This window comes from Sinocyclocheilus grahami, unplaced genomic scaffold (assembly GCF_001515645.1).
Source record: "Sinocyclocheilus grahami isolate Dianchi unplaced genomic scaffold, SAMN03320097.WGS_v1.1 scaffold1223.1, whole genome shotgun sequence".
Lineage (NCBI taxonomy): Eukaryota > Metazoa > Chordata > Actinopteri > Cypriniformes > Cyprinidae > Sinocyclocheilus > Sinocyclocheilus grahami.
In genome coordinates this window covers 272,130-286,545 of record NW_015506402.1, presented here as the reverse complement: position 1 = coordinate 286,545, position 14,416 = coordinate 272,130, and the positions used below count along the sequence as shown (strand labels likewise).

General features: G+C 37.4%; 1 protein-coding gene across 3 annotated transcripts in view; it reads left to right on the top strand.

Moving 5' to 3' along the window:
- The window catches only part of septin12 (septin 12), an 80,999-nt gene that overhangs the window by 43,700 nt on the left and 22,883 nt on the right, over window positions 1-14,416 (top strand). Inside the window, exon 1 of one of the 3 annotated variants that reach the window (XM_016254080.1) lies at window positions 7,155-7,234. The exons of 1 other annotated variant lie outside the window; for it this stretch is intronic. Coding sequence is in view for 1 of the 2 variants with exons in the window: in XM_016254079.1 (XP_016109565.1) it covers window positions 9,325-9,334 (10 nt within the window). In the remaining variant the exon portion in view is untranslated. Of the gene's footprint in view, window positions 1-7,154; window positions 7,235-9,131; window positions 9,335-14,416 lie in introns of those variants that run through there. One more of the 3 variants, XM_016254079.1, reaches the window with a different exon arrangement.

The window sequence follows — 14,416 nt, the reverse complement described above, 5'->3', positions numbered from 1 at the left end:
TATATATATATAAATAAATACAATTTGTTGCACTTAGTAGCATTATACATTTAGTAACATTTAAATGTCTCGCTGAATAAATGTATTTTTTTTCTGGCCCCCAAAATAAAAATCTTAATGTGATTATATATAACTTTAGATTTTCATCTAAACTTTTTCTATTTGTATATTATCTGAAGTTGCACTGGCTATTTTTTCTTTAAGCTCCACAAAAATATCACAAGTTATTTTCTATACGAGTTGCATTTTTGCATTTTAACAGTAATTTTAAATATGTCTAAGAATCAGCCAAATTGACAGCTTACAAGTATTTGTTTCAATGTGAAGGAGTGCCACAGGAGAGAGAAATTATAAAAAAAAGCATACTGTGAAAGTATGGCTATGACATACAGCTGAAAAGTCTGTGAAACACTCTCTCTCTCATTCCAGTCATGCTCTTCCTGTCCTTTTACAACAGCAACAATCACATTCTCTTATGATAGACTCATTGAGATTGACTTACATCACTTTGGATAATAACTGCAGCTTTAAAGAGAAGATTGGTAGTTTGATGGATGGATTCTAATCTTGCCTTTTCATCCACTGCTTAATTTTTTTCATTCTGGCATATGGGTCTTCCTTCCATGAAACTGCGGTGCCTGCCTTTGTTTGATCTAGCAGTTATCAGATCAACCACTAGGGGGTAGCAACGTTCTCAAGTCAGATTAGTCCAACTGATTGAAATCCTTCATTCTAAAAGATTCATTTACTCACTGGAGTGAAAACATGCTTTCTCACATTCTTTCAGAGTGATGCTAATACGTTTTCAAAAAGCTGTAATCAGCTCTTCACGCATATCGCTTTGAGAGAACACTCTTGTTTTTTTTTTTGCAGAAATTTATACGGCATACTGAAAGATGCTGATTTGTTCTTATTTCACTTTTAACAAGCCTCTTATCACATAAAAACAATAATTAAGAGTCAATTATTCCAGAGTGCCTAGAGCAAAAAGAGAGAGAGAGCGCGATTTTTATCAGGCCATGAGCGTATACTCTACAAACCAACTCGGCTCTGCTTCTCATGAGTCTGGGTCGAAACGAACAGGAGTTTTCATTCTCATTGGTGTTAAGCACCATGTTGGTCAAATCTCCTTTGATCCCTTATAGATGCCCGATCTCTAATGACCCCTACGCAAACCCCACTCCACATCATGGGATAAGGGTGGGATTGTGAAATGCTGATCTGGCAAAGCAGCTCTTCTGGAATGCTGTTCCCTTCATGTATGTCCCCCTGCAAATGAGTGGGTTAACTTACACATTAGCACAGATTAAGGGTACAAATGAGACCTTGTGTCACTAATGGGGGTCAAAAGAGGGGATAGGGTGGAAAGGAAAGGCCGAACACCTTAGGGTACTAGGAACTGTAGCTCTGTTCTTTTCAGATTATCTGGGTACATTTTGGTTCCTGCATATGATTGATTGCTTATTTGACTTACTATCTCTGAAGTGTTGGGGTGGAATGCATACTTGTGTTTGTGTAATTATATTACACTAAATTATATAGTATATTATATTACAGTGGCTATAGAAAAGAATCACCCCCCTTTAAAATAATCAGATTTTGTTGCTTTGCAGCCTGAAATGAAGACGGACACAGTTTTTGTTTTATCCAGCCGTATTCACTCAGTGCAACTTATAACATCCAAGTGAAAGATGCAGTATAACGCCAACATGTAAAAAATAAAATAATAAAAATAAAAAAACTGAATCACTGAGTTGGAAAAAGGATCACCCTTATGTTGAAACAACTTTTGCTTTAATTACAGCCTTTGGTTTTCTGGGATCTGTCTCTACTAACTTTGCACATCTAGACTTTGCAATATTTGCTCACTCTTCTTTGCAGAACTGCTCAAGTTCAGGTAAATTTGATGGTGAGCGTTTGTGGACTGCAGTCTTCAAGTCATTCCACAGATTTTCAGTGGGGTTTGAGTCTGGGCTCTGACTAGGCCATGCAAGGACATTCACCTTTTTCTCCTTCAACCACTGTGTGCTCAGTTTTTCTGTCTGCTTTGGGTTATTGTCATGTTGGAAGGTAAACCTTCTTCCAATTGACAACTTTCTAGCAGAGAGCAGCAGATTTTCCTCAATAATTTGACTGTTTCTTCACTTTGCTTCTAGGCATTGATAAAGCCTTTAACATTTTTTTTGTATCTGTCTCCTGACTTGTGCCTGTCCACAACTTTATCCCGGAGATCTTTTGACAGTGTCTTGCCACCCGTAGTTGATTGTTTGCTTCAGTTGCACTACCAAGGACTGAAATGCTCCAGGAAAACTCTTTTCATGCTGAGCTAATCAAAATGACTGTCACATTTCATGTTATCTCTTTATGTAGGTGTAAATTTATGAACTGTAGTATGGGGCATTTGTGGTTTTTAGAAAAATGTATTTCCCCTCAGGAATCCAGGTCATGTTCAAGTTGCAGTTAGACATCTCACAATTGTATATATATAGTATATTCCATGAGGTTACATCTTCCAGGAGTTTACATCTAAAGCAAATTGGGAAAAACATTACTAGTTGCTACTGTCATTTCTATATAACCAGCCTTTGCTCTGGGCAGGGGTGGTGCAGTCTCTGTGTGTTTTCCTTCAGCTCTTAGCGACGTGCTGAGTCTCTCGCCTCGACCTGTTAGGTGTTTACGTGTTGACACTCGCTACGATGGGACTCCACATTCCTGGCAGAGGCCTTCTTGGAGTTGGCATGTTAGTAAAACAACGTTTGACACCAAGTTAGCTTACGAGACAATTCAACACACAACTGGAATACACTGAGGTCCATATTGGCAGGTAGTTTCCAATGGAGAGTTTTAGATGTTCTTCAGAAGATTTTTTTAAAGAAAAGCCAATGTTTTGAAAAGATTTCACATTGCAGGATGTGTGTGCATGTGTGTATTTATATTATTTATAATTTTTTCAATTAAAAGGTTGTCATTGGCAAACAAGTAAAATAAATTTTTTTGTTTAAATTTTACATATATCAGTATTTATATTTTTTACATTAAATTTTTTACATCATGCATACATACATACATACATATATATATATTTATATATATATATTTTTTTTTAATGTAATATTTTTATTAGCTTTATTTCAATTACTGAATTTCTGTAATAGTTTTAGTTAACAAAAACAACACTCATAAAAAAACACATTCCTGTTCCTTGCTTTCAGGTTTCCCGTGAAGACTTATAGTAAAAGAAAAACGTCTGTGACACTTCCCCTTTTGAGACCACTTCCACATTTGTAGATTTTCTAGATATTTGTATAAATTTATTTGTTGGTGGAATTATTAAAGGTGTTTTTTTTTACACATTTTTCACTCGGTAGTGATTTAATTAATTCAACAAGCGCAAGTATGCGATAACTGGGGGAGTAATGAGACAAATGGAGTAGGATTTGGTCATATGATTTCAACATGGCCACTACCATGAGGCAACCTGCTCCTTGTAAAATAAAACTATTAGGCTACTGATTTGGCCAATTTTTTCCCTATTAATTTGCTTTATGTGTTACAAAAACGGATTTAAAATGATTCAAAAGCCCATCAAATCACAATGCAAATGTTTCATCCTTGAATCCATCGTGTTGTAGATCTAGTGTAGAAGGTCAACGTTCTAAACCTTCTAGACCCACATTTTCACCAGCCCGGATGAGGGGGAGAGGGGAAAGGTGATTTCCTCTTGGACAGCATGACAGGGCTTCCTGGAAGGGTCGTCCCTCGCTAAGAACAACTGCATCCTGCCCTGAAAATGAAACGAGACTCAGTAGAGCCACATGTGTTGTGAAAACATGCTCAGCCCTTGTGATACCAACATGGTCTGCCATCTTGAACCAGTGCTAAAGAGGCAGCTATTATTTTATGAAGTGAATTAGATTAACTCACTCTAGGGAGCAGGCAGTCCATAGTTGGTAATAATAATAATAATTATAAAGTCACCTTATGTTTATTGATGGTTTTCTGAATGTTAGTGGGTATGTTAAGGCTGTTTATAATGACTGAAGGATGATAGCACAACTAATACTATTAAAGGCCATGACACAAACACAAATACAGAGGGAGAGAATACGAAAGTGAATGCTGATCATGTGTGTGTTTTTCTCCTAAATACATCCTCTTGGCAAGAATCCATGAGTGAACAGATAATGCAAAGAAAGCAAAATAGAAAGTAAAAAAAAGAAGTGTGTGTGTTGGTGTGCTTATACTGTATGTAATCGTGCCCTATGAGGAGCAGCAGCTGTCAGGGCAAGACATGGCTCGGCTCTTTGTGCACTGTTGAAGGTAAGTTGACTTTGTCATCCTTATTAAGTGTAATCATGGGCTGTAACTTTGAAGCATTTGTTTACCTCAAAGCGGTATGATGTGGAGGTGCATTTTGTATATTGACCCCCTCAGATTAACAGGTGACTGTCAAACAGTGACAGCCTCTATTCTGACCACTGTAACATCTGATGTTTAACTCTTTTACTTGCTTTACTTTTATAGAAAATTACTTAGACAGATAAATGATTTGGTATGTAAACAGGCTGGTAGTATTTAGTGAGGTAGTCGGTTTGTTTGTTTGTTTGTTGTTTAGTTTAACTTAGTTTGTCAGTCTGATGTTTAGTTAGAGAGTTGGTTTGTTGGTATTTAGGTAGTTAGTAATCCAGTTAGTAAACTAGATTATTAAAATGTCTGACCAATCCATGATTCAAACCAATGAGTTTAGTTTGGTAATCCTGTCCAGTTTAGTCTGTCCAGTCCCCTTATTGATTATTGATTCAAACTTACTAATTAACTTAGTAAGTTAATTATTTAGATTTAGTTGGTTGGTTGGTTTGTTGCTTAGTGTAGCTTAGTTTAGTTGGTTAATCAGTTTGATGTTTAGTTAGTCAGTTGGTTTGTACTTAGTTGGTTTGTTAGTGAGCAAGTTAGTTTAGTTTAGTTTGTTGGTTAGTCAGTTTGATGTTTAGTTAGTCAGTTGATTTGTAGTTAGTAAGTTATACATGCCAGATTAATAAGGGGTCTGGCCAGTCCATTATTTAAAACTGTGAGTTGGAGGTTGTTTTGTTGTTTAGATTAAATTTTGATTAGTAGTTAACATGACTCAGCTAACATTTATCTGTACTGTATATAATACATAACATTACAGTGAATATGCACTGTATGCACTGTGTAGTATCAAGGAAAGTATCAAATGGACATAGCAGTCCATTTGATACTAATGAATTAATTCATATTAATTTTAATTGCATAAAATGTACTTAGAACAGATGTAAACTATAGGAAATTTTTAAGGGCCTAGTTCACATTTGGTAGAATCTTGTTGTTCAGTAATACTCTTCTCTTCTGGTAATTCTCAGCAGAAACTCCAGCTGTGCATCAGCTCAGTTTAGAAGACGCTCTAACAGATGTCCGGCAGTTTGCCACTGTCCTCCCGCTCTGTCCTCACCTGTCCCTCCCACCATGTGTGGAAGACACTGAGAACAGAGGATGGGGTCAGACTTCAGGAATCCTTCTCTTCCGTCTGCTATGTCCTTTTAAGCATGCTTGGATTAGGATGAGGTTAAGATGCTTTAAATGAATTAACCCCTTGAATCCCACACAAGCAAGGCTGGAGTAAAGAACCAGCAGCTTTCTCACGGTGTGTGGCGGCAGATCTCCGTAGTAACCCAATACTTCCAGTCTCTTTGGGGAGGTTACCCTGGCAACAGTATGAATGAACTGACAGCGTCTGTGCATACATGTGCTTTTAATTAAAGAGGAGCGGTAATAGAGACATTTAGTGGCAATTCACCGTCCCTTGTGGCACAGCAAACACGTACTTCCTCCTGCTCTCTTCCTCTCTCGCCTTTTTACTCAACCATATCAACATCCGTAGAAATCAACGCCTCTGTTTAGATAACCTCAATGTTTGTACTGCCAAATGTTTTATGATATTAAAGGAATAGTTCATCCAAAAATGAAAACTGTTATTAAATACTCACCCTTATGTTGTTACATGACAACAAGTGTTGTTTTGAACCCCATTAACTTTCATTATATGGTAAAAAAACATTTTTCAAAATATCTTCAAAAAAGCTTTTATTTCACAGAGGAATGACAGTCATACAGGTTTGGAACAACATGAGGGTGAGCAAATAATTTTGGATTAACTATCCCTGTAAGTAAGACAACTGCAAAACAATTTTTGTATGTTCATATCAATCCTTGTCATGCAGTGGTTCAGAATTATTGTAAGTGTATCTTATCATACAAAGTTTTCCAGAGTGTGTGGATTCGAAGAGGAGAAGATGCATTAGTCATCAGATAATGACCTGGAATGACCAGAACGATGTGACAGTGGAGAGCACTTTGCAGGAAACTCCATTAACAAACCTCAGTCAGTTAATTAGCTGTAGATGCAGTGGAGCATACAGACACTGCATGTGGCTCGGAGGTTTGCAAAAGGCTTTTAGATGAAAGTGATGAATTGCTGTCATTGGGCTTGTTCTTTACTTTATCAAATTATTAAATATTGAATGTAAAATAGACAGCTCTCGCCGCATGCAAAGGTCATTTTCCGATTGCCACATTAATCAAAATGCTTTTTCCTGTCAGTGGTGAAGAGAGAATTCCCAAAACATCAGAGATGCGCTGTGTGGTGATATGCTGCAGGCACAAGTGTGTGTGTGTGTGTGTGTGAGGTTAGGCACTGTAGGATGAGAATTTGCTGTTTCTGGAACTCTCTTCAATGGCTTCTCTTAGTTCATTTCGTACCGGATTTCCATTCACGCATCCCAGCAGATTGTATTCCATTTACAAGGATTGCATTTTTCTACTTTACCTGTCTGGGATTGTAAAAGACATTTCCTTGTATCTCAAGGGTGGGATTTTAACAGAGACTTGCTCTGATGACATAAGGAAAATGGATAAACATCCATCCCACTCTTGAGAAACACTTAGGTAACCATGGCAATAGCAGAGCTGGAGAAACTGCTTTCCTTTTGTGTGGCATAAAACTAGTTAAAATACAACCAGGAAGAGAGAGGCCCAAAGGCAAGGAAATGCATCACCCTCGGAGTGCTGTCTGTGGTTATGCTACGACACACCCTCACACACACACGCGCATTAGACTCACACATTCTCGTAACTGACATCCTGAGCAGTTCGCAATTCACTCTCTGACAGCACATGGGGCCTGGCAACTGCTCCAGGATCCCACTTATCTGCTAAGGTAAAAGACTGATTTCTGTTAATATTTTACTATACCAATCTCTCTTCTGGAATGTTTCTGGTTTGTGTAATCTGCTAAGTAGCTGTCATTTGAATGCAATGGGTTGTGGTTTGCAATATTTATCTGTTGTACTGAGCTGGGAGTGCTGTAGGTACATGTTGTGGTTTAGTTGTTGGATGGTGTCTTTTGTTTGGAAGCGCGAGTGTGTTGTTTAGAGGCCTCACTATGATACATCAGCCATCTATTGAGTGTCAAACAAAGGAACATTATTGTGATTCCAACATAAAACCATCCTTACAGCGTCTCAGCATGGGCTTGACCTGCACGTACACGCACACACACACACACACACACATTCTCTTTTACTCACAGGCACTTTTTTCACCCTCTCTCATGGCTAGCTGTTTTAAAATAGGCCCATCCTTACATGGATGTATATTCAGTGTCCTTGACTTTAATTTATATGAGGTGGACTTCATTTTATGAAGAGCATAAAGACTAAATACTCAGAGTGTGTGATAAGTCAGACTGACAGTTAGAGAGTGAGAAAAACACACTTCCTCAGTGAAACTGTGCAGAGATGTTTCACCTTCTCATGTTTAAACAGATCCGGAGAGGAGTCCTTAAAGGGATAGTTCACCCAAAAATGTAAATTCTGTCATTATTTACTCATGTCGTTTCAAACCTGTGTGACTCTTTCATCATTAAAATGTGAAGATTCATTTTTTAAAGAATTTTGTGGCTGCCCTTGTCAGTACGATGATAGTGAATGGGGACTGGGGCTGTCAAGCTAAAACAAGACAAAAAGCACCATAAAAGTATCTTAAAAGTTCTCTAAGCACTAAATTCCAAGCATGAGGGAAAAGACCAGAATTTTAGTTATTCACAGAAAATCTTGTCATATGCCCTAGATTTGAGAAGTAGGGATAAACGAATCATTATTTTTAGTCATCTTTTCAGTGAGTCGTTTTCCTTCAGTTCACATTTGGCCTAAATGATTCATTTATGGCATAATTATAAATAAATGACAGCTTAAATTTCAGTCTGGTCATTATAAAATATATAGTATGGATTTAAAAGAATTGAATATACTGCAAGGATCATATGGACTGCTTTTATGATTACTTATTATATGTTTTGTTTTTTTCTATTAAATGTCTTTTTATGTTCCACGAAAGAAGAAAAAAAAACTCATATGGATTTGGAATAACATAAGGGTGAGTAAATGATGACAGAATTTAAATTTTTGAGCGAACAGTCTCTTTAAATTCACACAGGTTTCTCCATTAAATCCATTTGAAGTTGTATAGTTTTGAAGAGCAGCTAAAATTACAACTGTCCATTGTGCAAATGAAAACATACCAGTGATTTTTATCCAGTGATATCAGGCTTGCTGTGCACTAATAATATGTATCCATGCACTTAAACTCCAGTGCTGCTTTTCTGTAAATGGTGAACTACAAGCTCTGTGCCAGTATAAAAACCACTCACGTCTGATTGACCATTACCACGTCTTTTAACAGCAATCCACAGCCCAAACAGCACAGCGTGACCGCACACTTATTACCAGCACAGAAATTTGCACTGAACGAGTGACTGTGATTTGCTTTTCATTTTTTCTCAGATGAGCGAGTCTGTGGATGCCGACTATTCAAAGAAGCACTAAAATTTCTCCTAATTGATTTTATGGGTCAATTACGTATTTTCCTCATTGTGTGGTCAGCAGGGGAGCCTGGGCCGGCCGACTGACAGCAGCCCCATTCGTGTGCAAATGAGTTTGAGAGAAGCAGTAGAGAGATGCAGGGGGAGGAGGAGGAGGGGTGGATGGGAGAAGTCCTCTTTTGGATTAGTGGAAGCTTCTTGGCGATCTGCATGTGAATGAGCGTGAACAGCTTTAGCCGTTACCCCTGCGCTCTTTCTCCATAGTGAGGGAGAGAGAGACTGAGAGAGGGGGAGAAGTGCATGGGCAGTTACACAGAGCACAAAGCAAAAGTTTAGGGACAAGTCTTGAGGTACATCACAGTTGCGGATTGTCTGGTGTGGGTCGCTGGGTCTTCAGTGGGGAGAGTGGTGTGGACAGAGCTTTGTGAATGAGAGAAGGTAAAAATCCTTTTTTATCCCATGGGCTTTGCGTGTGTCTCAGCTTCACTGCCCCTCTGATAACAATGGAACCAAGAGCAATGGGGCACTTCAACAGTGCCAAAAGGGGGAAGGGAGAGTCTCATGGCTGCCCGAGAAGACACTTTTCTAAAATGATGTCTTCAAAGTTGGCTTGTTTTGTGCTATTTTTGTAATTTGAGATATATTCAAGCAGGAAGGAATTGAGGGTTGACACGCTCTGATGTTTGAAGCTTGGTTATGGTTATTGGTTACCCCTTTTCAAGATGCAACAGGCGTGTTTGCCATTTGCAGCAAGTATAATGAAATGCTCACTCTCTCATATGAAACAGTTTGAGTCATTTCTTCTTGTGTGCTGCAACATTTTAGAAGTATAATTTTGAAGCTTTACTAATTTGTGATGAAAATAAACAGGAAGTTGGCGCAGAGTCCAAAATGGTGCCACGATGAGGTTCAGCTGTAAGGTATTTTTGTGGTATTGTTGACTAGCATGGATAAAATGGGATTTACATGTTCCTGGGACTGAGGTTTCCCAGCATTTTAATTAGATTACTGCTGTGTAACTTTGTAAGTGGCATGAAATTTGCTATCAGCTAATGTATGGCAGTAAATGGTGTTCTCCATTGCTAGCTACAGAAAGTTGTGGTTAAATTAAGCAGAACTGTTCAAAATGTGTACAGCGCCACATAAAAGACAACACAAGCCTTGGAAACTTTTACAGCTATTATCAATGCTTCATATTAACATGCGTTATTGATAGTTCTCTTTTTCTGTCTCTTTCATTATCTGCCAAATCCAGTGCATTTTTAAGAGATATTGCTGTGGTTTAAAGCCATTTAAATTTATATTATGAAGATATTTCCCATATGGGAAGAGGTTATGAGACAAAACTATGGCATACAACATCCATTATTTTGAGCTGTAGATCAGATGTTAGCATTTAGCAGTTAGCACAACATAACTGAACATCTTTAAAGTGTACAATGTGCGCTTGTTTAGCTCTATATTCTTACTTTTATGGCCCTGTGGGTCTTTGTGAGACTCAGGGGAAAACAAATGATGTCTTCAAAGTTATATATATATATATATATATATATATATATATATATATATATGTGTGTGTGTGTGTGTATATATATGTATGCCTTAAACGATATTTCAAAATTGAGTTAGTGCAGTATGTAAAAATTTTAAGTTGTATAATTTTTAAGTTCAGTTTGACACATCTAGTTGATCAAACCAATATCAAACAGATTTTTTTATTATTTTTTTTTTAAGTGAAATATGAGTTAAAATTACACATTTATGGTTTGGTGGCATTACAATTTGAGCCTTACTGACGGGGTCATGAGGAAAAAGAATACCAAAAAGTTTAAGAAACACTGTTTTATATAATATCCGAGATGCTTTGTACTAAGTAAGAGTGATTTGTGTTTTTCGCTGTGTTTCTTGGTCATGTCAAGTGAAGATGGGCCACATCTGTGAACAGTTTTATTAAAGAACAAGAACAGACAATGAGTAAACCCGGGGACAAATCTGCTTTTATTTAAACACAATGTGCAAGGTTTTTATTAAATAGTTCCAACTCCTTTCCTACTTTCTAGCCCTTTTCTCTCACTCTGTTCGCTTTTCTCAAGCCTTTGGAAGACATTGTGTCTACCCTCTCTATCTCCAAGCATGGCTTTATTTGTCAGCTTCTATTAGAGTGCAGGCAGGTTCCAGACAGCATCAAATAAATAAATCTGCCAATCCACAATCTGGCTGTCTCCTCTCCCTTTTGCATAAGTTTTGCTTCTCACAAAAGTCTTACTTCAAACATTGTGCATTCAACAGTGACAACACCATACTTTTGAAATTACACAAAGTTCAAAGCCAGAAATTCACTTGCTTCAACTCAAGTTAATGCAGTCTTGCGTAGATCCTCAGGTGCTGAATGGATCGCTTGAATGTAATGCCAGTTAGGGAATAAGAAGCCCAGGATTAGTTCCATTTTGGTGGATGGAGGACGTAGGGCATATTTATAGCTGATTAAGTCATCTGGACCAGCAGACTGGATCCTCAGTTCACGGAGGTTGTCTCAGCTGATCAAACGCAGCACAGGCTGCATGCTGATGTCCTACACATAGTTCTTGACTCACTGAAATTCACATTAATCAGCTTCTGCATGTGCCATATAATGTTTCATATAATTCATATAATTTTATAATTTTAATTGGACTGTGTGACTCAGCAATACCGAAATCACAGCATGAGAAAGTCTTAAGTAGTCGTGAGAAAACTGTATTGAGGTGAATAACATCTTTGCAGCCTCTGGCAACAGCACATCATCACTTTCACAATGTTCTTCTTCTAAGAAATACTAATGCCAAGAAACTTAACAATGTGTCAATTTGTGCCTGAGGTGGATGATCATATAATCATATTAGTTGCAATCAACTCATGGTGTAGCTTGTTGTGAAGGGATAGTTCAACCCAAAACATGCCAACATTGTGGTTTTTTGTCTATACACTGAAACCCAGTCGTTTTCAATGTATGAGCAAAAACAGATAAAACGTTCTGGAAATTACCTATTTTTGTGTTAATGAAGAACTACCCCTTTAAGATACATTCTGTTGTTTTGGTGTACTTTGCATTTGTGTTAATGATTTTTGTTGACCTGTTAATGTGACACACTCATGTATATGAAGCAATCAGAGTATCATGTTGGGTGCAGCTCACAGTCACTGCCATTAGCAATGCATAATAAAGGATAGTAGACTTGGCATTTCATGGGGATCATTTTACAGTCCCATGTTTTCATACACAAATGAGCTGATTTTAACACACACATGCACACTTCGCATGTGGGTGTGAAAGCAGCTGTGGTCTTGGCAGGGTAATGCAGCTCGTCTTCTCAAAATTGAGATGATCTCTTTTTATATTCTAGATCTTCTCATATTAGGGCTGCACGAGTATGACAGAAATCATAATTGTCAATCATTCCCTTGAAATTGTAATTGTGATTATTATAATTATCACAATTTACATTGAATGATATTTTAAATAGCTTTATACCATTGTTTGATGCAGCTGCATGCCATATTTTTATATGAAAGTAAACAAGCTGAAAAAACGTTTATTGCTTTTCCATAGCATTCTATAGCTTTTCTATAGCATTAGGCCTCAAATGTATTGGTTTGGTTTCTTCTTTAAATAAAAAAAAGTAAAAATATGCTTGGTGTAATAATGTTATTCTAAGACTATCTATCTATCTGTCTGTCTATCTGTCTGTCTGCCTGTCTGTCTGTCTGTTCTGTATGTTATATAGTAAATTGTCATTACAAAGTTCGGTAGATACAGTAAAATTGTGTGTGTGTGTGTGTGCGTGTGTGTAAAATAAAATTAAATAATATGAAGCAATCAGAGTCTCATGTTGGGTGCAGCTCACAGTCACTGCCATTAGCAATGCATAATAAAGGATAGTAGACTTGGCATTTCATGGGGATCATTTTACAGTCCCATGTTTTCATACACAAATGAGCTGATTTTAACACACACATGCACACTTCGCATGTGGGTGTGAAAGCAGCTGTGGTCTTGGCAGGGTAATGCAGCTCGTCTTCTCAAAATTGAGATGATCTCTTTTTATATTCTAGATCTTCTCATATTAGGGCTGCACGAGTATGACAGAAATCATAATTGTCAATCATTCCCTTGAAATTGTAATTGTGATTATTATAATTATCACAATTTACATTGAATGATATTTTAAATAGCTTTATACCATTGTTTGATGCAGCTGCATGCCATATTTTTATATGAAAGTAAACAAGCTGAAAAAACGTTTATTGCTTTTCCATAGCATTCTATAGCTTTTCTATAGCATTAGGCCTCAAATGTATTGGTTTGGTTTCTTCTTTAAATAAAAAAAAGTAAAAATATGCTTGGTGTAATAATGTTATTCTAAGACTATCTATCTATCTGTCTGTCTGTCTGTCTGTTCTGTATGTTATATAGTAAATTGTCATTACAAAGTTCGGTAGATACAGTAAAATTGTGTGTGTGTGTGTGTGCGTGTGTGTATATATATATATATATACATATTAAATACAATTTTACTGCAAATAAATACAGTAATACAATACAGTAACTTAATAAAATAAGTAAATAAATGTCACAAAAGATTAATTCAACATCCTGTGGGTGTGGCTAATTCTATTTATATTAACATTAATAATTTAAGAGCAAGTCATTTCTTAAATTTCAAATTTTGCCCAACGCTGAGCAGCTATCATGTATATTTGTGGACATAGTGTGATTTTGACTTTGTTTTGAACATTGTGACTGGAGTATTGTCTCAACCAGGACAAATTTAGAGGTTATCAGGGAGATTGTTACCAATCCTCTTATAAAACAGAGCTGTCTCAAGATGGTAATGGTATAAACTACAGTACAGGAATAAGAAAAAAAAAACATTAGTCCAGCAGGACTATCCACCCCCTGCTGCTGCACTCACTAAGTCAGATGGGGCATCATCCGGCCGAGCCATCTGACAGGTGTCCGTGCCTCAGTAGTTAACCAGTGCCGTGTGAACTGCTGTCTCGGTGTTGGCCGCTCTCGCGAGCGAACTCAATTGAGCTGAACAAACTGACATTCCGGCGGCAACCCTATTTCTGCTCTTTGTTGCTGTTTTTCCACTGCTGACACTATGCTGCATGAAGTTCAATGCGCATTGGGGCTACTTTACATATCCATTTCCTTTTTGTGAATGCAGAGTAAACCTTAAGATAAATTCAACCTCTTCCTGACCCACATATCAAGCGTTAACAAATGAATCTAATGCCTCATTTCAGCCCGGGATGGAAGCACAATTATGGACAATTCTCAATTCTTCGTCCTCATTATTTCAATTCCCCGTCTGAATCGATCTGCGCCTCACCTACATTTGCCTCCTGTCAGTCATCATAATGTGTATTAATCTCCACCTGCATGCTCTGAGCATGCTCACAGCACACAGCTCTCTGGCTCATAAACAAGCCCGGCAAAAAATGAACATCTTTTCCTCAAATTAATTGCAGCGGTGA